The sequence below is a fragment of the Nannobrachium achirus genome (genome assembly GCF_963921795.1).
Source record: "Nannobrachium achirus genome assembly, chromosome: 22".
NCBI lineage: Eukaryota > Metazoa > Chordata > Actinopteri > Myctophiformes > Myctophidae > Nannobrachium > Nannobrachium achirus.
The window spans coordinates 20592308-20618685 of NC_137829.1; the positions used below are offsets into that span (position 1 = coordinate 20592308).

The 26378-nt window shown below is 43.3% G+C and overlaps 1 protein-coding gene across 1 annotated transcript in view; it reads right to left on the reverse strand.

Annotated features, from left to right (window-relative positions):
- The window catches only part of LOC308307281 (radixin), a 55344-nt gene extending 37837 nt beyond the window's left edge, over window positions 1-17507 (reverse strand). The window contains exon 1 of the mRNA XM_080752464.1: window positions 17383-17507. Within this exon, the coding sequence (XP_080608590.1) occupies window positions 17383-17394 (12 nt within the window). The 5' untranslated portion in view covers window positions 17395-17507. The remainder of the gene's footprint in view (window positions 1-17382) is intronic.
- Window positions 17508-26378: the final 8871 nt, after the last annotated feature.

A 26378-nucleotide genomic window follows, 5' to 3' on the forward strand; every position in this document is an offset into this window, starting at 1 on the left:
CTGCAAACAGAAGACATCCACTCCGCCCCCAGCTTACACGTGGTGTAGGTCATGGTCGTTGACCCCTCCTCCTCAACCCTCCCATCCCTCACAAAAGTTACAGACACAAAGAGTCTGCGTCCGCTCCCTTAATATGAGCTCCTGCTCCTAGACAACACAAGGCACCTCACCCACATCTCCCTGTGCATTAGTGCAGTGGTTCTCAACCTTTTCAGGCCGTGACCCCCCAAATAATCATATTTTAACTAGGGACATCCCCACCCTGACGAGCACAAAGAGGCATTACATTTTGTATAACACGGTTCTATTGTGAAAATAGCAGATCTACATGCTCACAGCGCCTCCCGTTGCGAGGCGGTGTGAATATGTAGATCGGCTATTTTTGGCTATTTTCACAATTTCTAATATTTAACAATTTGGCCAATGTTTAGTTTGTCATTTTAGAGGTATAAAAGTCCTTAAATTGTCAGTTTAGAAATGTGCAGATACCCTCTATACACTTACATTTTGTTAGTTTGTTTACTGTTGAGTGAGAAAACAATGTTGCACATTATGTTAAACATTTGGGGACCCCCCAAAATAATTTGGGGATCCCCCTGGGGGACCCGACCCACGGGTTGAGAAACATTGCATTAGTGTAGCTCAATGAAAACAATGCCGGGGCTATTATATTTGTCATCAAATTCTCCATCACAACATGAAGCTTGTGCGCGTGTGTGTGTGTGTGCATGCACGTGTGCACGCCAGTGTTGGGAGGGGGGCATTGGGTGCAGTCCCAGTAAAGCTGTTTACATGCTGAGAGTAGCTGCTGGTTTACTGCAGAAGATGACTCCTCAGTGCTGCCAGGCAAACAAGCAGGCAAACAGTATTTGAGGTGCGTGTAGGGACTGTGCCTAGTGCCTAGTGCGTGTCTGCAGCAGTGATTCTCAATCTTTTTCATTTCACACAGTGGTTCCCCGGTTTGATATGCATCGGATTGCTATCTCTAGGACCCCAGTGTACGCTGTAGTGTAGAATCTGTATTAAAGGCTTGGGGACCCCCCTGGAGGATTCCTGGAGGACCTCACGTTGAAAATCAGTGATGTACCGTACACAGGCGACATCTGTTTGTGTGTGTGCGTGTGTGTGTGTGTGTGTGTGTGTGTGTGTGTGTGTGTGTGTGTGTGGGAACACAGACAGATGATGGCTTGAAGAGCAACATGCATACATAATATGTCACAGCTGAGTTAACATCGTGGCAGAGGGCATATTTTCCCTCTTTGTGTATGTGTATGAGCGTGTACAGTATATATATGCATGTGTGTGTGCGTGCGTGTGTGTGTGTGTGTGTGTGTGTGTGTGTATGTGTGTGTGTGTATGAATGTGCACTTATGCATTCATGCACAGATGCATGCACGTCTGTCTCGGTCCAGGTGTCTGATAGCGTTGCCATGACAACGGCCTCGCGGATGAATTTAAGGCAATCTTCTAAAATGCCCCGAGGGCAACCATGAAGAGGGATTTACACCACAGCATTAGAGACGGGGACACAGCAAAATCCTCTGACTGCTCATTTTAACTCTGTGTGGCCCATGACGGGCTCCCTTTGTCCACTCAGTAACATTAAAGCGCCTTTCTGACGGGCCGCGGTTGCCTCGTCCTAGCAATTCATTGTCAATGAGAGGCGAAATTGAGGCGCGGCGCGGTACCGTGAAATTCCCGCGCTCGTGCTCGTTCATGCATGCGCTCGCGGGCCGCAAGAGCTGGATTGTGGTCATCTTTGTGAAATACCGCCCCTGCGTTTACTCGCGGAGCGAGTGTTTTCTTGTCTCCACCGCGTCGCGATCACACACCCTATTGTACAGCGTAGATAAGAGAGAGGGTATTAGATTTAATCGTCTTGAGGTGAAGTACAATACCGGGAATGTCCACTTCAACCATTAAGTGCAGTTTAACAGCACTGGAATTATACCGGAGACAGACCTACTCTCTCTGGCTCCCTGACTCCTTGTTTCTCTGTCTCTTCCGATCTCACTATGTCTCTCTGTCTGTCTCCGTATCTCTCTCTTCCAGGCACTCACACACAACATACTCTGGTCTTGATTTCTGCTTTATAAGGGATCATGGCTATGTTCCCTCGACCCTATTCCCTCACTGAGGTTAGGGATAGGCATACTGGTTAACATTGAGGGAACATAGGGCTGAGCGAACTTGACCATGGACCCCTTTATGGAGCCACACTGAGTGAAGTCTTAAGTTTGATTTCAGTCTTTGAGTTAATCTTAGTTTGATTACATGTGGGAGTTATTTAAGTGTGATTTATGGAACAGTTTTATGTTTGGTACTTTTGAGTATTTGTCTGTGTGCTCTGTTTTGTTCTTGTAGAGCAAAATGACACAAAGGGTAGATAAATGAAACATGAGTCAATAATAGTCAATTGTAGAACATGAGCCAATACTAACAGTTGATGAGGAAACTAAATGTTTCATTTGACAAATAGAAGGGTTGATAAATAATTTTATATTGGAGGCCACATAAACGTGGGAACTGCTGTAAATGCTAAAAGGGGGTTTGTTACCGACCCATAATCACCCACAGCCAAATCAGATGTATTTGAATGGTGCTTTTTAGGAGCCTAACAAATTCAAGCACATCCTTGACCTTAAAAATAAACCACTCAAAATTGAGTATAATGAAGAATTTGCAGCACAACACTTCACACACAAGAATAGGATGGAATTATTCTAACACAATGGTTTAATGCTGACACCAGTGATCTAAATAATAGCTACAGAGTGAACAAAAGAGCTGATAGATGAGGGGATACTTTGAGCATGCACCTCTTCCCTTCACACTTAAATGAGGTGCTGCCTGTATGAGGGATTGTTTGACAATTGCTTAAGACAATCAAAATAGAGCCCTGACAGTGTGTTAAGCAGTCAGACACAGATGCAGCAGAAGGTCAGACAGAGGCAGGCAGCAAGATGTCTTCCTACTGATAGCGGCTAATCATCAACTGTTAAACCACATAGCCTACTGTAAAACCAGAGTCTTACCGCTGGCTAGGTAAGCTACTGTAGCTAGACAAAGGCTGTACTTTTGGTTTTGCTGCCTGAGTAATGCTTATCGATATGTTTTGATGACTGACGTGATGTGATTTTATTGATCAAGTATTGTTATCAATTGACGTTGGTAGGGCTGTCACGATATGATATTTTACATGACGATTAATTGTCACTCAAATAATTGGCGATTAACGATTTAATTGTGTTTTTGTCATTGATAATTACATTTCTGTTTGGCTTTTAGGCTTTGAAGTTGTACATGGTAGATATATGACACATAACCTAAATATACAAAGAAATTACTGACATATTTGACAACTTACTACTTAAAAAATAACTTTGATAGTGGAAATAGCCGATCTACAAGCTCACAACGCGTTGTGAGCTTGTAGATCGTCTATTTCCACTATTTTTGGCTTTTATTCCTATTTTTTAACATGGAAACGATTATGACGATTATGAAAAATAATCGCGATTATGTAAAATAATCGCGATTAGACGATTATGTAATAATTGTGACAGCCCTAGACGTTGGCACGTTTTCTGTTTTATTAACGTACTGTACCTCCATGTTATGTAGGACTTTATTTAATCAAAACTGACATCAGATTACACAAACTAATTTATTTTATCAGGGTATAAAGGCCGATAAAAGGCAGTGGCTCGGGTAGAGAAACCGTCATTAGAACACAGAGGGTTCCCGAAGGTTTCCCAGTTCGATCCCGGGCTCCCCCAGAGTTAGTGACAAAGAGTTCTTGAGCAAGACTCTGAAGCCCTAGTTGCTCCCGGCAAGCAGGTTGGTGCCTTGCATGGTTTCCTCTGCCATCGCTGGATGAATGTGTGTGTGTGTGAATGGGTGAATGTAATGCACAATCCATGTAAAGCGCCTTGGATAAAGGCGCTATACAAATGCACCATTTACCATTTACAGGCCAAATATTTTAATTTATATTCAAAGAAGAAACTGTTATTTAGGCAGTTTATTTACTTCAGTGTGATCTCTGCTTTTCTCATCGTGAAGTTCTAGTCATTATCTACATCTGCACCGAAATTTACCTGACTTTCGCCAGATGGTGGCAGCATTGCTTATGCATTGCTTTACCATCTGGGTTCACTTGCGGAGGAGGGGTTCCCTTCGGAATGTCCCTGGCCGGACCAATCAGCGGCAGCTATGGGCGGGCTCTGAGCGGCTCTGAGCCAATAGAGTCTGATTGCAGACCACGTGGAAACCCAGGAGGCGGATTCTGGGTGCAACGTCATGCAGACAGGCCAATATGAGTCGTTGGAGTTGGCACGGCCATATCCAATCACCTGCTTTAGAATTTTAAAAAATGGCCCGCCCCTTACATCGGTTGTGCTAGACCGAGTCCAGATGGTAGAAGCAGAGCGTTATGCAGGCATACGCAATGCTGCAAACCATCTGCCGAAAGTCAGGTTACACCGAAATAGCATTTTAACAGAATAAGTGGTGTGTTTTTAACTTGGACTGGTGGTTATGGGGATCATAATTACGGCTGGTTTATTTGAAACTCTATCTTAGCAAGTCAGTCATCTCCAATGTCAGCGGGATGCGAAAATAATCAAACAATTTCAGTTTGGAGGGAAATCCAATATTACACACAGCATAATGAGTAGGTGATGTGAGCCATGTTTGGCCACGTAATGGAAACATGGCAATGGAGTCCTCCAACAAAGCATTCATATAGCTAAACCTCATTTACTGTCCTGCTTCAAAGTATGTCTCAAACTCATTGACGCAACCACAAAGCATCTTAAAATAATACCAAAAACCTAATGGCAGCTACTACAAAGAAACAAACTAATGGCTGCTAGGACGCAACTTAGCTAAGAAACCGCACTAAACAATCCCAATGACTCATTTAATGACCATAAAGTACCGGGTAACGATAAGTTCCATTCTTTATGCACAATGTAGCTTGTTGGTCAAGTAGCCAATGTTAATCTACTGACGTCAACTTAACCCATTTAGGCCTAGAATTATTTAATGCTTTAACTATTTTAAAATAGCAGGTATACAAGCTCACGAGCTTGTAGATCTGCTATTTTTGAAAATCTTTGAATATATCTTTTTAAAAGCGAACATTTGTAACTCAAATATTTGCTTCTGGGTGGTCCCTGGAACAACATATTTTGAGATGGTCACCAAATACATGTAATTTAGAGGGTTCTTGACATGAAAAGGTTTGAGAACCACTGATTTAGAAGAAGGATTTAGAAGACATTTATAGAATCGTGTCGAGTGCCGCGTTGCGAGCGCGACGTCCTGCAGCGTGACATGTTGTGGTCTTGGAGGTCTGCAATTTTCTATATTTTCACCAAAGGCCCTTTTCGAAAGTTCAGCCCCTGCCTCTCTAACATTCTCTGCACGTCCCTGATCAGATTGAATCCTACCCCCTGTCGCTTTACCTCCCTGTACCCTTCTCTGCTTCTTGATTGCTGCATGTCTACATAAAGGAAAACACAAAGTGCACACTCTGTTTTGAAAATAGCTTGTGCCATGAATCCATACCGACAAAAGGTTGCTCCATTTTTGCCTTGTTTCTGCTTAGTTGCGCGCCAGTGTCGAGCACCACAAATCAGGCACGTGCACACACAGACATTACCCGCTTGTAAAAAGTGCCCTCTCCAGACCATGAATGCAGTTTCTACCATGGTGAAAGAAATGCCCTCTTTCCATGCCATACCATGAATGCAGCATTCAAGAGAATTGCCTTGTCGAAACTCTCCTGAACTTGAATGTAGCATATTATGTTAAAATAATTGCTCTCTCTGTGTAGAAATCCATTCCGTTACACCACACCTCCAGTATTGACTATGCTTAGTTCAGTGTGGCTTCAAATACCAAAAATAGCCAACCTCCAAGCGTGATGCGTTGTGAGCTTGGGGGTCTGCTATTTTTTTTATATTTCCACCAAAAGGCCCTTTTAGAAATGTCAGCCCCTAACATTCTCTGCACGTCGCTGCCACAAATAGCTGATATACAAGCTCACAATGGCCCTCATTTATCAATGGAGTGTAAAAAACGGTCTATTTTTTTCACCAAATTTTGCGTAGGGCAACATTTCCGTGGCATTTACGAACACGTCCTAAACAGACACACCTGGCGTACATTTGATCCCAGCGTTGATAAATGCGCAGGCTGAAATTTAAATAACACGCCCTTAATTATTCTTGAAACGCCCCGATTTTACGACTAGAACAACCTGAATACGACTTAACAGACCTACAGTAGCTACTGTATAAATTGAGAGACCCCACGGTTACGTTTTGGATATTAATTTAACCCAATTTCGACGACGAGCGCAATGCGCGCTTGAGTGCTTAAACTAGCAATCATGTACCTTTCCTGCACGGGCTGGTCTTCTCCCCGGTGGGCCGTGGGCCCCCAAATATCAGCAGCGTGCGTGCGCTGGGCTGGGCACAGCCAAGTTTGGACCTTCAGGATTTATCCATATTTAAAAGGACTCACGTCGTATGAATTGGAGGCTCACGGTCCACGAAAATGTATAAGATCACTGCTCTGATGGCATGCGTTCGTATGTGCTTGTTCTGAGCCAGATCTGCAATCTTAAGATTGTGACTGTTAAAGCACTTAACAGTAGAAATTGCTTCCATATCGCTAGATTTTAATTGCTTGTCATTGTAACTTGGAAATAAAATTGGCGTGCATGTCTATGATAGTGAGAGCCGGCTATAAGCTTTTATAAAATGTTATGTTTTCACAGGGATTATTTATTAGTGTGTTGAATACATTTTGGAGTGGATACATGAGTCAACTAGTTAGACATATTGCTGCCCCGCATGTCTACAATGGAATAAGAGGTGTAAGATCAATCCTACACCACCTCAGAACCTGACGTGAGATTTCATCCTACCCTACACCAACGTCAAAGTCACGTTGAAATGATACATGTCGAGACTTCCCTAAATTTCGGTGTACGCCCAAATTTTGATCACGTTTGCACCACGTTGATAAATGAGGGCCAATGTGTTGCAGAGTGATCCGCTGTGAGCTTGTACGGTAGCTGTGCGACACCAGCATGAACTACTGTAAGTGTAACTCTGGCTTTACACTGGCAGTATAGCCAGTGCGCAGTGAGCTGTCACCAACCGTTACCATATGTAGTGTGTGTGTGCCTCGTTCAGTTCAGCTCTGCGTTTGTTTATCAGTATTGTCTGCCTTGATGTTATTCATAACAAGTACTGACAGCTTAATAGTAGCATGGAGTATGAACAGACAAAGCAGCCGCCAGCGATACGGCCCACCTGTTACATGTGTCTGTGTGTGTCCATGTGTTTGCGCACGCGCATTATGTGGTTCAGACAACCATAATTAAAAGCACAGCTGTTTGTGGATAAGCTGGTTAACAGAAGCTTTCGAGGCCAGAGCAGGGCCAGACAACACAGCTTTACCCCTCGTCACCTAGCTCGCCTCCTCTCTCCTCCTCCCATCCCCCTCTTCTGTCTCCTCTTCTCCTCCTTTGGCTCTCACCTCTTCATTTCTATTCTCTTCTCTTTCCACTCTGTTCTATTATATGTGTGCAAGTGGTCATTTTGATCTAATGGAATGGCACTAATAGAAAGGTCATGGGGTCACCAGTAGGGTGTAGGGTCAGGGTGTATCCTCCAGGGAGCATAGGGTGCATACAGTAGTAATGTCCACGGAAATCCAGACAGTACTAGTTATAGTTTTCAATAGTGTTTGGGTACACTGAGTCGGCTCATGCGACCGTCGCAGCGCTCGACACGGCGACTCGCTTGCTACCGTTCGCTCGGCGGTGTCTCACGTGGCTCATGGTCGCCTGAGACGGTGGGCCTCCATCGTCATCACCGCAAACAAGCGCTCCTTTCCCTTGCAGCTCCCCGTGCCCCCACCGGTGTGCTTAGGTTCGTTGGCAAAAACATGCATACATACGAGACACGGGGAGAACATGCAAACTCCACACAGAAAGGCCTTTTTGCCAACCCCACCTAGGGTATGGGCACTGATGACGCGGAGGAGAGAACACGCCCCCAGCGTCCCTGGCGGTAATCAAACCCAGGACCTTCTAGCTGTGAGGCGACAGCACTACCGACTGTGCCAACGTGCCCCCCTTTTGTTTGTATCTGTTTCTGACCGGTGTTGCATGCTCTTCCCCCACCTCTGCCCTGTCCTTCCTGTTTCTCTCTCTGCCGCACTTTGTGCAATAAAGCAGAAAAGAGAAAAAAAGCAATCAAATCAAAAAAGAAAAAGGACAAAAAAAAGAGAACAGAAAATAATTTACTAGAAAGAGGTTTGTGACCCATTTCCACAGATGACCCGTGGCTTATGAAACGCTGCCCTAGTAATGTTCCAGCGGTTAACCTGTGCTGGTCCTGTGTGGCTGCTCTGAGGTCCGCTACGCTCCCATCACTCCTCTATATACTATCGCCTCCTCTTGTCTCTCTCTGGCAACGTGTCACAATGAATCAGCCCTGTCACTCTCCTCTCCTCTCCTCTCCTCTCCTCTCCTCTCCTCTCCTCTCCTCTCCTCTCCTCTCCTCTCCTCTGTCCCCATGCTCTTCCATAGAGAAATGTATACCCTGGGGTCGTGTATAGGACTGGTTGATAAGTAGCCCTGCCTGAGGCTCATAAGCTCAGTATCTCCACTGAACAAGCAGGATTGCCTCTTGGCAGAGCAGTAGAAAATGTGGTCTCTCACATGGGAGACCGGGTTGAATCGTGGGTAGGACATAAAAGTTACGTATTGCAGCTTTATTAAACCTTTCACCAGCTTGAACTATTTCAGACACACATGCACACACATTCCTCCAAGGAGGAATAGGAAATGAATATAGCCAATGTACAAGCTCACATTTCAACACGATCTCACAAAGCTTGTAGATCAGCTATTTTTGGCTAAAGTTCTCAGAATAAGGAACCTAGGGTTCAAGTGGTTAAAAAAAGAAAAAAAGTTTCTATCACACACTGATTTGGAGGACCCCCTATAGTAACTATGAGGACCCCTAGGGGTCCCAGACCCCCTGTTGAAGAAACCCTTGACCTAAGGATTCCCACACCAGGGGTCGGGGGATAGATCATAGATTTAACTCAAAGCCTGAGCCCAAAATAGCTGATCTACACGTTTTTTGGGGGCGAAGAGCTTTGGTGTAGAGGGGAAAAAGAGCCAACTAATTACAGAGTGAAAGGTCAAGTTTATTAAGTATTGACAGTTCAAGTGGTTAAATATCTGAAAACACAAATTGTCATGAATCCAAAATACACTGATGATTGTGCTGCCAAACAATGAAACTATATGGAATCTATGAAAATGTTGTGGGGGTCCCTGCTTCATCTCTCTCTCAACCAAAGGGCCCTTTGCCTGACAATGTTGAAGACCCCTGCTTTAGGCGAATGAGGAACAAAGACTGACAAATAAATAACAGCCTCCAGAAGGGGAGAGAGAATCAACAAACATTAGAGATAAAAGAATTATGGGAAAGAGAGGAGAGGAGATAGAGGAGAGGAGATAGAGGAGAGGAGATGAGAGGATGCAGGTTATAGCAAACTTCACACCCCGCCTCTAATTAGATGTAGTGACTTGGATAATTCCCATTATATTAATGAAAACGCTCCCCTGAAATATTTAAAGCCTTTAGGAGAGGCGTGCGTCCCATGGCCACCGGGGACGCAGCAGGAGGGGCGACATGTGCAAAACGCAACAATCAATCAATAATGCATCGCGGCCCACCTCATGTCACACCACAGAGGCTCAGCAGGGACTGATGCATTATTAGACCCACACACACACACACACACACACACACACACACACACACACACACACACACACACACACACACACACACACACACGTTAGTGTAGACACAGGTATGAATGGCCAGAATAAATTGTCTATGTGGCATTGGCAATTAACCACATTAATCCTGGCAAACCCTATTTTGGGCACAGACAAAAAAAAGAAAATACAAATGAAGCATTCAAAAGTAACAAAAATAGCTGTTCAACAAGCTCACAACTAGTCATGAAGAGCCTATTAGAACGTCAATTTTCGCTATTTGCCATACGACAAAGTAACTAAGCTCTATTTACTTCGTTGTATGGCAAATAGCGAAAATTGACGTTCTAATAGGCTCTTCATGACTAGTTGTGAGCTTGTTGAACAGCTATTTTTGTTACTTTTGAACACACACACACACACACACACACACACACACACACACACACACACACACACACACACACACACACACACACACACACACACACACACACACACACACAGCACAAGTATGGGGAATCAATACTTCTTTTAAAGGATTCTCAAACGAGATTCACACACCTAGGGGCAGTTTGGTGTTTGGGGAATTGTCTCTTTTGCCCTTCCATCCCATCCCCCTTTTCTGTCCAGCAAAAACACACAACAGGAGGGAGATTCCCTCCCTTTGTTTATGTGTAGCCGGCAGGGAGTGCATAACAGTGTGCTAAAGGCTTTTCCAGCTTCACATTCGAACATAAATATTATGAAAAGAATATAAATATATTGATTATTTTCTGATACTAATTTTACTGCACTACTGTATATCTACCGATATGATGATCAGATCAATTAATCATGCATCCCTGGTAAGTAGCCTACAGTATGTAAGTAACAAATGGTTATGTGAACATTTCATTGTATATCTACTACATGCCTCTATAGGTCATCCCGCTCAAAGAGCCATAATGAAGGCTACTATTAATTTTCCACCTCATGTTCTCCCTTCCCAACAATAAGATTACCGTATTTTCCGGACTATAAGGCGCACTTAAAAGCCTTTAATTTTCTCAAAAAACTACAGTGTGCCTTATAGTCCAGTGCGCCTTATATATGGATCATTCATTGACATTGACATTCCCTTTAGCACAGCTCTATCTGTTGGATGCATAACGCAACGGTAGCGTCTATTATGTGCGCCTTATAGTCAGGTGCGCCTTATATATGAAAACAGTTTGAAAATAGACCATTCATTGACAGTGCGCCTTATAGTCAGGTGCGCCTTATAGTCCAGAAAATACTGTATATGGAATATGTAAGGTTAAACTAATAATAATCTTGTCCAACGTCCCCTTTGATGAATCAAGTCGTCCACTAGTTGTCCATCCACATTCCTACACTAGTTACCCACATGACAGACATTGCCCTGCATACAATACCCACCTTGAAGAACAAGAAAGCAATACTACGGGACCATATGTACACGCACGCACATGCACATGCACATGCACACACACCATTAAAACATGGCCTTGGGGAGGGTTAGGGTCTTGGACCAAATTCACATATCTAATGGCCTGCCTGAGGCTAATAGTCTAGCCTGTCTTCCCTTTTCAAGTCAACAATAGACCTCATTGGCTCCCTGTATAACACACAGACTGTTTTAAAGCTCCTGAGTTTTACTTGCCTCACCTGCACAACTGCTCAGTGCTCAGCTTCATATAATCCCCCAGGGCCCCTTTCTTTCTGTTTCTTTTGTGTGAAATAAATAAGCAACAGGCTAATGGAGGCTAGCTGGCTGACTGTTTACAGGCTAGGCAAACATCAAGTGAGCCTGAAGGGCCCATGCACTTAGCATCACCCTTTAATCCAAAGTGACATTAAAGGCAACAACATCCACAGAGCTAGAAGAGCGCTATCTGGCTGTGATGAAATGTAATCAATGGGATATAATTGTCCAAATGTCAGCGACAATATGAAGCCATTGCAGCCGGAGTGGATGTCCTGGGGGGGACAATAGTACACACAAAGAGGTTTTCATCCTTTTCTTTCCTTCGTCTCTGTTCACTGTCTTTTGTTGTCTTTTTCTTAGCATTAGGGATGCATTCTTTTTCCACCCCCATCTCTGACTCTCCATCTCCCACTTTTTTTCTGCACCACTCTGTCCTTTATCACTATGGTATGCATGCGGTCAAGTTTAGGCTTGGCTCAGGGAAGAGGACGCCCCTGCCTTGCATAGTCCAACATGAGCACATGACAGGAAACAAATAATGTACTACTTTTTATTATTTTGTTTTCTATGGTATGCACTGTAAATGTGTATTTAGTTATTTAATTGCTATTTTATTTGTGCTTGTCATTTTCAATTCTACTGTAATTTTGTAATTTGACCCCAGGAAGAATAGTCACTGCTGAGGCAGTGACTAATGGGGATCTTAAATAAACAATAAACAATCACTTCTTCATGCTGCCTTCTTCCACTCTATCAGGCTCCGTTCTCATCTCCGTCTCCATGTGTCTCTCACCATCTTTGTGTGTGGTGTCTTTACTTGGGTATTACCTGATGAAGGCCAGCTGATGGCAGAAACGTTGTCATACTTTATGTCAGTGTTTTAAACCTAATAAACACTGTGGAGCAGATCAGCTGTTGTGCGGACTTCTATTCTTTTTCTTCTACAGTATGTCGATCTGAGCCCAGCACCAGCACTTGGAAAGGATGTGCGCATCACCTTTGCCCAGCAAGCACGTCAGGACCTGGACCAATCAGTGACGTCTCGCTTGGGGCCAGATCACAGCCCATATGGATCTTGATGTCATTACCAGGACGTCATATGGACTTTTTTGTTTGACAGGATTATTGTTATTGTTTGTAATGTTAGTTGAAATATGAGCATATACAGTTTCATTCTGGGACATATCTAACTAGTTATGATATTTATCTGGCCTAGAATATCACCTGATTTCAACCAACATAAATCCTGTCAAACAAAAAGGTCCAGGTAATGACGTCAAGATCATCCCCATATGGGCTGTGATCTGGTCCCAATCGAGAAATAATACACTCTCTCTATAGTTTCTTTTCCATCACATGTCCCTTGTCTCTTTCCATGAATTGTCCCTGTGGCCTAATTGGGCCCCAAACTGGTAGCAGAGATTGCAGACTCAGAGCACAAAGCTGTCTGCCTGCCTGGACATTGTGCAGACATTCAGCCCTTATACAGGCACTACAGGACAGTGATTCTTTCTTCTTTTTCGTTACAAGGATCACAGTTTGCTATGCATTAGGTCCCGGATGACCATCTGATACGATTTCTATCTGTGAGACCCCCATGTACACCGTAAAATCCTCTGTGATAGGGAACGTGATGTTTTGGTTAAAATAAGTGTTAAATAGCTCTATATTCTCTGTATTGTGTGTGTGTGTGTGTGTGTGTGTGTGTGTGTGTGTGTGTGTGTGTGTGTGTGTGTGTGTGTGTGTGTGTGTGTGTGTGTGTGTGTGTGTGTGTGTGTGTGTGTGTGTGTGTGTGTGTGTGTGTGTGTGTGTGTGTGTGTGTGTGTGTGTGTGTGTGCGCGCGCGTGTGTGTGTTTACCCGAGCGCGCGCGCGCGTGCGTGTGTGTGTTTACCCTACATAAGAATGAGAATAAATATAGAATTCTACCACTTTTTCTAGTCACATGTTCAAATACTGGATTCTGATTGGCTAAATTCCGGAGGTTATGGCAGAACAACCGCCGCAGTTGTGTGAGGACGAGATCAATGCGCCTCAGTGTACATCCGGGGACTTCAGGAGGTAGTCGAACACCTTTCCCCCAACCAACATATGACGGTCGTAGCGGTCCTATGTTTACTAACGTGCGTACGACGTCGCCGATTTATTTGGATCCAATGCAATCCGCCAACTTTAAAGCCCCTTTTCTCTGAACCTATGCCTTTCTGGAAGCGAACAGCCTCTATTTACGGCCGGAACGGTCCTTCTAACTGACGTTAGCTTAGCTGTATGCTAGACATCTTTCTCTGCATGGAGTTGGCGTCATCTGGTGGTGAGTAGAAGATGTTGTTTGTGGAACTATTTGCTGTCGTCGCGGAAGTTTTATAGGCAATAATGATTGTAACTTAATATCCTTGCAAGTTACAACTATGTGTTTTCTTTCATGTATACGGAAAAAAGTGGTAGAAAAGCTATTTACCACTCGGGGTCGGACATTATGCTCTGATAATGTCCTGTGTGAGGGTGTTATCGGACTCGGCTTCGCCTCGTCCGATCACCCCCTCACACAGGACATTATCAGAGCATAATGTCCTCTCACTCGGGGTAAATTGCTTACTTTGCCTGCGTGTATGTCTGTACATGTGTATGTGCATGCATGTATGTGTGCATGTGATTATGCAGGTGTTCTTCACACACATCTCGAAAAAGAACACATTTAATGTGAGGCAGGCAATTGTCTCTCAGAGCGCGAATACAGTACTAATACAACTTCAACTATGTGTGCACGTGTACAGTATGCATGTACTTATGTCTGTGTGTCAGAATTGGTGTGTCTCTATTTCACGAGCGTTTCAGTTCTCGCTGGAACTGTTGGTGTCGTTACGAACCACAAACCAACAATGTGGTTCCTTCTGGCGTCAAAGTAAACACACTCCACGTGTTCGTATTAACCACTCAGTCGGTGCCATATTTAAAGTGGGACCTCTTATATTGCCGTTTCGCCAACAAAGGGTTAAAAAAAATAGTGTGCACGCTGGTGCACACATTCGTGCACAAATCATGCACTATGCATGTGCATGCTTTTCACAGCTTTCAAACAAAAAAATCCGCTTGGAAATCCGTTCAGGCATTCAGGAGAAGGCAGCCCTTATGTTTTCTTCAAATGTAAACAAACATGGCTGCCATGTTTGAAAGATGGGGTTGGTATGTGGGTTAAACATGCAATTTCGCGATCGCGATCATGCCTAGTACACACTGTTGGAGGTCCAAATTCTTTTTTTTCAAAAAAAAATAAAAAAAGATTTTTTTTTTTTTTTAAAGACGTCCAGAAGACGTCTGGCAGGGAAGGCCATAGTTAAAAAGACGTTTTTATTATAGAAAACGTCTTTTTTGGCAGGGTATGAGTTAAACAGGTGGTGAAACACTGGGCTCTCCCAAACAGATCAAACACATCACCCCCCCTCAGCCCTCGGCAATATTTGACTACGTTGAAAGATGGAGCCATTTTAGAGGCCCTGCGTTGCTTGTGGAACGAGGCAATGCTCCAGTTCCAAGAAAAAAACAGGTCTGGTTCTCTTTACAGCAGTTATGTACAAGGAATGGTCTGGGTATAACTGCTATAGCATAGGGTGACCATTGATTCAGCCCCTCAATACGGGACCTTAGATCAATATTCACGTTTGCCTAGGGCATTAACGACTTGTGATTTTTGCAAGTCGACTCGACTCAGTAAAAAGTTGAGTTGAAGTCGACTTTATCGTTTGATATCACATCACACACAACCCCCCAATTATTTTGGGGGGTCCCCAGATGATTAACTTAATGTGAAACATTGTTTTCTCACTCAACTAAAAACAAACCAACAAAATGTTTAAGTGTATAGGGTATCTTCACATTTCTGAAGTGCCAATTTAAGGACTTTTTAAAACCTCTAAAATGACAAATTAAACATTGTCCAAATTGTCAAATATATAGAGGCAGAAATTGTGAAAATAGCCGATCTACATGCTCACTGTAAGCATCGGCTATTTTCACAATAGAAAGTATTTTTTTTCCAACTTCGACTTTCTCTGGTGGGTAGTCGACTTGTGTAATGAAGTCGACTGAGTCGACTTGCCGACTTTTTCGTTAATGCTCTAGCGTGCCCATCACGCGCGTTCAACGTTCATGCACGCGCACATTTATATGTACCATAGGTACAGTATTGCATACAGGCAACGACTGATTGACAAATATTGATTGATTGATTGATTGATTGATTAGTTTATTGAAAATAAATTAAAAAGCATAAAATCACAAGAAAGCCCATAGGATTGTTTGTGGTGGAGCAACAATACATTACAAATATAAAACAAGGTCAAAAACCTGTTTCTTTGCCTTGCATCATCAGCCTCAGAGTTGAAATCAGACACATTTGTTCATGTTTTCTGATTGGGTTAGGTGAGCATGTTGACATGAAAAGAACATGATAAACGCCTATGCAACCAGTAGGGCATGAGATTTTGTGACAACCACAGCTATACAGTAGACAATGTGGGTTGCAGTATTCATTGAATCTTGATGGTAGAAGGGGTACTTATACAATGGTATCATGGAGTACTTTTGAAATCTGCCAAAATAAAGGAGGCATTGTTGAGTGAACTTAGCCGTTAATTGTACCTGTCCTAGCTAATCTGATGATCTTAGCCTGAGAACAATGGGTGTGGTTCTGTGTCACCGACATGCGTTTGCCCCACATATTGTTTGTGAAACGCCATCAATTGTGCACAGGAATTCGGCCCTGGCTGGCTGACTATCCCCGGAGATGCAGAGTTAGCCCCAGCCCTGGGGCTATGAATGAACCACTTGAACCTTTTTTAAGGTTTCATTATTATTATTATTATTATCAATGCTTCTGCATTGTCTGAAGGAAGCTGAACAATGTCTGAACTCAAGATGTTGACAATAAAGCACAACCTTGAACCTTGAACCAAGATGTTAAAAGGGGTTAACACACAGTTCTCAAAACGGGCCAGACAATACAATCCATAGTGTCTAAACAAAACATGTAATGTATACAACACTGCTGTCAGATGAATCTATGAGGCCATCAAAATGCAGCAACACACAGTCACGTAAAAGAAAAACGTAGAAATACTTCCAAGAGTCTCAAATCTCTTCAACGGTCAACAGCCATTGATGAGACAATCATCTAAATATGGTGAGCTAGCTTTGAATGCCTTCTCAAGCTACTGTACATGGAAGCTTTCTCACAAAAAGGTTCAACTTTCAATAATGTCACACAATTTCACACAATAGTGGTGGCCTCTGCTTTGTCTCTCTCTCTCTCCCTCTTTTTTTAGGCCAAGGGTTCCTCCTTGGCCTGAAACCTTGGCCTCAGGAACACTCACATCAAAGTAGATTTAACCATTTATTGCATAAATGGAATACAGTTAATCTTGGCGTTAAAGGGCTCCGCGTTCAGACATGTTCCCTGAATTTTGTGCATGCTTTTTAAGCATGCTAAGCAAAATCAGGGAACGCAAAGCAGTAACAATAGCAATACCTTGACATGTCATTTAGTCAGACATAATCACAAGTATATGAGCTTAGCCAGACTGATCAAAGGTGGAGGCTGGGGTGGAGGAGGCAGCTAGCCGCGAGTGTCCGAGGCTTCGGAAACCAAGCATAGGTTGAGAAAGCGAGACGTATTTAAAGGGGCCTTCCCCATTGAACGAGAGCTTTGATTGGAGTATGACAGTGTGACGTAATGACCAGCAGATAGATATTTGAATGAGGAATGGGAAAAGAGCTGACTGACAGCTGACTACAGCTGGGCGGGGCTAGACTCTTGTGTCCTGCATAAACTAACGCTGGCTGGTAAAAGCTCACCGGTTTGGGCATCTTCCTCCTCTCTCCGCCCGCTCCCCGCTGACGAGAAACCAAAAAGAAGTCGTCGTCCGTCTCGCCGCCTCCCACCTGGGCTCCAGAGCCTGGCACACAGAGAACACAAACACACACTGACGTCAGCAAACACAAACAACCAAGACAATAAACACAACACACCTCAAGACTCCCTGCGGTGAAAGCATCTTTACTTGTTATATCTTTAATTATTTTACCCCTACTTGTAATCTGTGTGTGTGTGTGTGTGTGTGTGTGTGTGTGTGTGTGTGTGTGTGTGTGTGTGTGTGTGTGTGTGTGTGTGTGTGTGTGTGTGTGTGTGTGTGTGTGTGTGTGTGTGTGTGTGTGTGTGTGTGTGTGTGTGTGTACTTTATATACTGTATACTGGATATAGATCTTTTTTCTTTTACAGCAAAAGCAACTACCAATCTTGAACGTACTTGGCAATATATATTATAAACATAAACCCAAAAGCAGCGCAAACTAGAATGCTATTTGGCAGAGAAACAGAGAATACACATTGGCGGAATACCTGAGCAAGGTGACCGACCCAAAATAAAGAAAAATCTTGACTAGGTACAGACTCAGTGAGCACAGTCTCGTGATCGAGAAAGGCCGCCATAGGCACACATGCAAGGCTCCCTAGAGAAAACAGACTTTGCACCCACTGCACGCAAAATGAAGTGGAAACCAAGGTACAATTCCTAACCGCCTGCCCCACTGTACCAAGACATCAGAGACACATACTTCCCACAGATCATAACCACGCATGGAGAGTTTGAAAACATGACCAACGATAAAAATAACTCCCATATCTATAGGCTGGGTGCCAGCCTGCTTGCTCCATTCTGCAATTTGTTTTGTCTCTCCGCACCCAGTCTGGAAATGATTCAGTTGACTCGTATTTCTGAATGTCAGTTGTGACACAGGCAACGTCGTTGCTGATTGGATGTTGTTCCAACGAATCAGAGTAGGGTTAGGGTAGCTACGTCATCAGCCAGCCAATACACACTGGTGTATTTGTCCCGCAACGCACCACAGACCAATCGGAAGCCGCTGTTGGATTCCAGACGCTTTCTATGTCCCACCTCCCCTTGGGGATATAAGGCTTTCCAGACTGTGATGCGGAGAGACAAAACACAGGCTGGCACCCAGGCTGGCACCCAGGCTACCATATCTACTGGCCTGGGTGAAGTACATACAATGTGCAAACACAGCAGCAAGATATGTGAGCTTCTGTGATAGGAGAAGGATACTGACTACTGATCCTGGTGTATACATTCCTGCACTGTCTGCATCGAGTAATCTCGATACATGAAAACTGTGTTCATCCATCTCAACTGTACATATTTTATTGTCTCCACCAGCCGAAGGCTTAGGGGAGAGTATGTTTTCCCCTTCGTCCGTCCGTCCGTGTGTGCGTCCGTCCGTCCGTGTGTCCTCGCAGTTTGTGTGCAGCTAATCTCAGTCGCCGTTGGCCCGGTCGCTGCCAAAGTGAGCACACACATTCCCTGGATGCCAATCTAGAACCTCTGCCCTAAAGTTTTCAAATGGGCCTTTTCTAGCGCCACCTAGTGGCCGATGTTCGCAAAACACATTTCTGTGCACTACTCTTACAGATTTTGTCCAAAAATCCTACAAATCGGTAGGCAGTATCTCGACAGTCATGTGATCGACACAGATCTGTCCGATTTTGCATATTCCTTCCTGATTGGCTAAGATTGGCTTCCAAAGTTTGTAGGATTGAGCCGTTTTGAACAAAATGCCTCAAATCCCAAACGCAAAGTGCAATTATCATGAAATCGCGCACACACGTTCCCACTAGGCCGAGGAAGAAATGCCACTTATTTTTTTTTAAATCAGCCTCATGGTGGCGCTATAACAGGCCGATTTGTGGTTTTACCTATAACTCCACCGATCAGTTTCAAACTGTCTCCACCAGCCGAAGGCTTGGGGGAGAGTATGTTTTCCCCTTCGTCCGTCCGTGTGTGCGTCCGTGCGTCCGTCCGTCCGTGTGTCCTCGCAGTTTGTGTGCAGCTAATCTCAGTCGCCGTTGGCCCGGTCGCTGCCAAAGTGAGCACACACATTCCCTGGATGCCAATCTAGAACCTCTGCCCTAAAGTTTTCAAATGGGCCTTTTCTAGCGCCACCTAGTGGCCGATGTTCGCAAAACACATTTCTGTGCACTACTCTTACAGATTTTGTCCAAAAATCCTACAAATCGGTAGGCAGTATCTCGACAGTCATGTGATCGACACAGATCTGTCCGATTTTGCATATTCCTTCCTGATTGGCTAAGATTGGCTTCCAAAGTTTGTAGGATTGAGCCGTTTTGAACAAAATGCCTCAAATCCCAAACGCAAAGTGCAATTATCATGAAATCGCGCACACACGTTCCCACTAGGCAGAGGAAGAAATGCCACTTATTTTTTTTTAAATCAGCCTCATGGTGGCGCTATAACAGGCCGATTTGTGGTTTTACCTATAACTCCACCGATCAGTTTCAAACTTTGTAAGCGCACTCCCTAGAGGCTAAGGATAAACCTTTGCCCTGCATTTTTCACATCAGCCTTTTATAGTGCCACCTTTGGGCCGACTTATGTAAAACACATTTTTGCATATTACTCCTTGAGATTTTATCCAAAAATCACGCAAATCGGTACACAGTATCTCTATAGTCATGTGATCAAGTCCGATCGGTCTGATATTTCATATTCCATCCTGATTGGCTAATATTAGCTTCCAAAGTTTGCAGGATTGCTCCGTTTTTGAACAAAATGCTTCAAATCATCAACGCAGCTTGCGATTACCGTGAAATTTGCCACACATATTCCCACTAGGTCAAGGAACAAATGCTACCTTTTTTCACATTGGCCTGTTATAGCGCCACCAGCAGGTAGAGTTTAACAAAACACATTTTTGGAACACAATGCTTCAAATCATGCATGCAGCGTCCGATTTCCATGAAAGATCTATGGTGAAGAACATATGCCACCCTTTTTACATTGGCCTATTATACAGTAGCACCACCAGGACACACGGCCTGGTGGAGACCTGTGCTCGGAAGAGCACTGCTTCTAGTTTGAACACTTCTCCCTGTCTTCCCTGCCTTCTCTCCAATTAATCAATCTCAAACTGGAGGCACAGAGGCTTGGCATCAGTGAAAAGCCTGATTTACAAGCATAGCGACATGTTGAGAACTTGTAGATCTGCTATTTTCTGTGCATTGTTTTCTGTCCATTGTTTGTCATCCAACAGAGTATAAAATATGAATTAAGAAATTAAGACACGAAGAATAAACTTATACCTAAAACATGCAGGGACAATGAGTTAAAACTATAGTGCTTTCATATCTTTATCTGTTATTATCATTATTACTTCTCAAAACTTTGACCTGACAAAAAATGTAACCAGTACGTAGAACCAGTAAAAACGTATCTCTCACACACACACACACACACACACACACACACACACACACACACACACACACACACACACACACACACACACACACACACAGTCACAAATTGTGTTTCAGTGATTTTGTGGAGAGCACAGGGTGCATTTAGACTGTGTAGATGATAGAAAATTAGAGGATTGTGTTTTGAACCAACATCATCTACTTAGACTTACTACTACTAGCCCAAAACACAAGATGGTTTCCAGCTTCTCTAAAGCCAACATAAAAGATAGCAAACAGCACAGTGAGAACAAGTAATTACAGAGGCAGAGGGTGTGTGTCGGGTGCATATAATATGCTTATTGGTTGTGACAATAACCCTAACAATTCGGCTTCCAACTGGAGTCCAAGGATTAAGGGCTTTTCAGACAGGCGCGATTTTTCGCACAGAAAAAGCTGAGAATTTCATTTTTTTTAAAAGAAAGTAAGAAACCAATGATTCTCTAGTATGACCTCATGCACACCTGCTCCGAATTTGCCGTGCGGCTGTGCGTTTTTTTCCCCCAATCAAACCCAGTTCGATTTGTGCGTCTTTTCGCATGCGGTAAAAACTCATTGACTCCTTTTATGACTCCTTTTCGGATCCGCAGTGCGGATTCCGCAAAGCATTGCACACCAAATCCAATGCGTTTTAATCATGCAGCAAATGAAAAAAAAAAAAAAAAAAACGCAACGGGCCTGTGTGCAAAAAGCCCTTTATTGACACGCCATGCCAATTCCACTGGACCCCATTCAAAACAGTGGCAGCCAGGCAAGGACGATGTGGCACGAATGAGCAGAATGTTTATAATCTTAAAACTTCCTCTAAATACATGAAAAAGGACGTGTTTAATTCGCTCATACATTTGGAACCCACTTTGCGTGGTGCGAGATCTGCTGCCGGGGGTTTGATATGAGATGAGGGGAGCTCAGCCCTTCCCTTCCCTGCATTATACTCAGTCTGCAGTCTGACAAGACAAAAGAAGCAAGATAAAGAGCAACAGCGGTAAGGATTTGGGTTCTCTTTTCCCCCGATGCTGCAAAATCCTGAATGTTAACCCATTTAATGCTTTAAATATTGAAAAATAGCAGATATACAAGCTCATAGCGCGGCACCGAGTGCCGCGCCGTGCTGTGAGCTTGTAGATCTGCTATTTTTGAAAGATCTTGATTTTCAAGTCTTTGAATATATATATATTTTTAAAAGCGAACATTTGCCTGGAACAACATATTTTGAAATGGGCAGTGGCCAAATGCATGCAATTTTAGGTTTGAGAACCACTGAATCTTATAGAATCGGGTCAAAGATATTCAAAGACTTGCACAAATGTTCACGTAAAAAAAAAAAAAAAAAAAAATAGCAGATCTACCAGCTCGCAGTGTGAGCACAGTATACTGTACTGTGAGTACAGTACATCTGTTATTTTTCAATAATTAAAGCATAAAATAATAGTTAAAGTGGTACCAATCTAACATGACACAGATTTACCGGTCTAAATGGCTTAATAAGAATGAGTCAAATCACATCTATGATGATGTCCAGCGTCAACACTGTACACCTTAGTGCCTCAAGCAAATACCCCCTCCCCCCACCCACAACTCCTCTAGGTGCACTGCACTGCAGAAAACCATGAGCTCAATCTCTTTTCAAACTAAGTGTATGCTGGGTTTGCATTAGGGGTGTAAAGATACATTTACCGGTAATAGCGATACGATACGCATCACAATACGTCGATATATGGTTGACGATACGATACATGGACGATATTGGTTAATTTGTGGCAATACGATTACGATTCACTGATTTAAAATCGATATAGTCCCTATTTAGGAAAGAAATTAAATAAGTGTGAAACGTGTCAATTTGTGCACGGTTTTTAAGAGAAAATCTTTTATTATGGATATAAATATGTTAACACTGTGATTCTCTAGCAAATACATGGACATTATATATTTTTAAGATTTGTTTTTGGGCTTTTATTGATAGGACAGTAGACTGACAGGAATGGGGGGGAGACAGGGAGTGACATGCGGAAAAGGTCATCCGGATCGGGAATCGAACCGGCGCCACCGCCAGGCATCCATGCCTATGTGGCAATGCCTAAGTGGTATGCACCTGGACAGGTAGGACCAGCCCTGGACATTATTTTTCAACACATATGGACAAACCTGCACCGGCAAACTTTGCATGCATGTCTGTCTGTCTGCAGGTTGACAATGACACCATGTATTTTTGTGATTAATGAGTTTCGCGTATCCCTCCTTATCACTTCTCTCTCTCTCTCTCTCTCTCTCTCTCTCTCTCTCTTTCTCTCCCTTCTCCCTCCCTCCATCCCTCCCACGGCTAAAAGATTAAAAGAGAGAGACGGACAAGCCAAATGAGAGAGTGAGATGAGAGTGAGAGAGAGAGAGAGAGAGAGAGAGAGAGAGAGAGAGAGAGAGAGAGAGAGAGACCGCAGGGAGAACTTTAAGCTATTCTCGGTGCACATAGCTGCAGTATGGAGATAGGGATTCCTGGTGGTCAAATGGCTAATGGACTTAGCCTTAATCCTTTTTGAAAAACCAGAACTCACAAAGTCTCACAGGTGACCCCATTAGAAGGTCACAGGAACTATTTAAGATTTAAGACATGCATATAAAACTGCATACAAGTCTCTCTCACAGTGAAAATCAAACTAGGGTTGCCTTATTATTAGCTCAATCATACTGGAGAACTTTGGTTTGAGATGGAGCAAAATTTTCGTCTTACCCCTATATCCCTGAACTTGACTTTGCCTTTTTTTTTTTTACTATTTTGAAAAGATTTTAATATACTTCAAATAGACGACCTACATCGACATGTTGTGAGCTTGTAGATCAGCTACAGTATTTGAAATATTTAAAAATATTTTTCAATTTAGTAATAAATGGCAAAAGAGTTTAGGGATAAGAGGTAAGGCATGGACGAAAATAGAGCCCTAAGTCTATATGGCATATTTTCAGTTATATTCACATACTTTAATCAAAGATTACAGATTACAACTGTGCAAGGATTAAGGAAACAGGTCACATATTTCGTTCAATCTCAGCCAGGCCAGGTGGACGTGATTGACCATGAAAGAAAAACAACAATTATTTGACACCAAGGATCAAGTTGTTCAATTAGGAAACGAACAGAGTTAATAGGGGATCTCCTCACTCTATAACACACAAACTTTGACCCACGCGGGAGAGAGAGAGAGAACTATAGTAGGCCTATTTGATCTTGTTAAAACTGTATCTGGAACTTTCTAATAGAAAACAAGTCGTCCGCTGTTCAGAAGTCCCCGTCCCCCTGCACATCATAAAACCTTCCTCTACACTGCAGTTCAGTTCAGACTGCCTGACAATTGCGTGTGTGAGAGTGTGCGCGCGTGCGTGTATGCGTGTGCATGGGACTCCACAGGGTCGCTCTGAGGAGGATGAAGCATCCAGCTCACCATTATGCAGAAAGAGAAATCACACTCTGTACCCTGTAAATATTTTGGCTTCTCGTCTCTCCATTTCTCTCTCTCCCTCATTTTTCTATTTTGCTTCTCTCTCTCTCTCTCTCTCTCTCTATCTCTCTCTCTTTCTTTCTCTCCCCACACACGCACAACTTTTCAAGTCTTTCTCTCTGTCTCTGACACACAGTAGCATTTTACGGAGAAATCTCGATATTTCTACGTGTCATTATTTCGAATCAGGGTTAGAGATAGGTTTTAGGGTTAGGTTTAGGCATAGTTTTACAGAGGATAGGGTTAGGGTTTGGGTTGGGTTTAGGCATATTGGTTAACATTCACCAGGTTAGCATTCACCCGCGTCGTACAAATGAAATGTCAAACATGTTATGTTGGAATATCGACACACTCCTGCATATTTTACAAGTCACAGCCAAACACTCTCCCTCTGTTTTATTGGGAGCCCAGAAATTAACGAGCGCTCTCTAGATCCTGCACACCACTCCCCTTCTTCCTCCAGACCTCCATTCACCCCCCCCCCCCCCCTCCCTCCATTCACACTTTCACTGAGGGAGTGAAAGTGGAGTGGTTGATGAACACGGCATGGCCAAATGGTGGAGCCTTGAGCTCCCTGTGTGTTGACACAGTACAGCTGTAAAATCTGCCCAATGTGAATTTGAGAACTTTAGGTAGGTTAGGTTGAATCGAATCGTATCATATCGCCATGAAAGAACCAATATCGTCCATGTATCATATGATACACTGACGTATTGGTCAACCATGTATTGTGATATGTATCGTATCGCTATTAAATGTATCGTTACACGCCTATTTAGGTACGGTTAGTCCGGGGACAAGGGTTTTTGTTAATTTAACATCTGAGAATAAAAAATTACCCGAATGGGTCACAGCATTTTACTGTGCAGAGCTGTTAGCCTATATTCTCCTGCTGTGTTTTAAATACAGATTGATTGACTCTCATGCTCTGACATCACGCTCTGACATCACTATGATGTCAGGGGAACCAAATCCCTTTTATGCCCATATATGGAGATCCCTGATGTCATCAATATTAAGCCCATATCTGTGAATACATACAAAGTTTCGCAGCAATCGGACGCTGCGTTCATGATCTGAATTATTTTGTACAAAACGGGCCACGTGATCTGACATATCTGTCTTGATCACATGACTATACTGGATACTGTATACCCATTTGCGTGATGTATGGACAAGATTTGTAGACATAATACCAGTAAGACTCCCTAATCGGGAGATAAGCGACCGTTGGTCGCTTATCTCCACAAATAGGCCAAAAGTTTGTTTTACCAATTATCAAGACATACGGGCAGTTGACAGTTTGCCATGGTTACTCATTGAAGTTGAATCTCCATATATGGAGATAACCTACGCATCACACTAAGTCTGACCTCACCAGCCCATATTTGGGCATGAGCAACTTATGTCTCCATATATGGAGATATGATGACATCACACAGTCCTCAGCCGATGATGTGGCGTGATGTCATACAATACACAAACGAGCCCTACAGTATAAAGGGGCAATTCTTGCCAGGAAAGAAGCATTTCTTCGACTCAGACCTTATCGCCAGGGTTGGCTTACAGCAGCTGTCGGTAGGACCATATATGGATTCTGTTAGTGTGGATCTCCTAACAGGGCATCATCTGGGATACAATCCCTTTTATGCCCATATATGGAGATCCCTAACAGAATCCCTTTCATGCCCATATATGGAGATCCCTAACAGAATCCCTTTTATGCCCATATATGGAGATCCCTAACAGCATCCCTTTTATGCCCATATATGGAGATCACTAACAGCTAACAGAATCCCTTTTATGCCCATATATGGAGATCCCTAACAGAATCCCTTTTATGCCCATATATGGAGATCCCTAACAGAATCCCTTTTATGCCCATATATGGAGATCCCTAACAGAATCCCTTTTATGCCCATATATGGAGATCCCTAACAGAATCCCTTTTATGCCCATATATGGAGATCCCTAACAGAATCCCTTGTATGACCATATATGGAGATCCCTAACAGAATCCCTTTTAT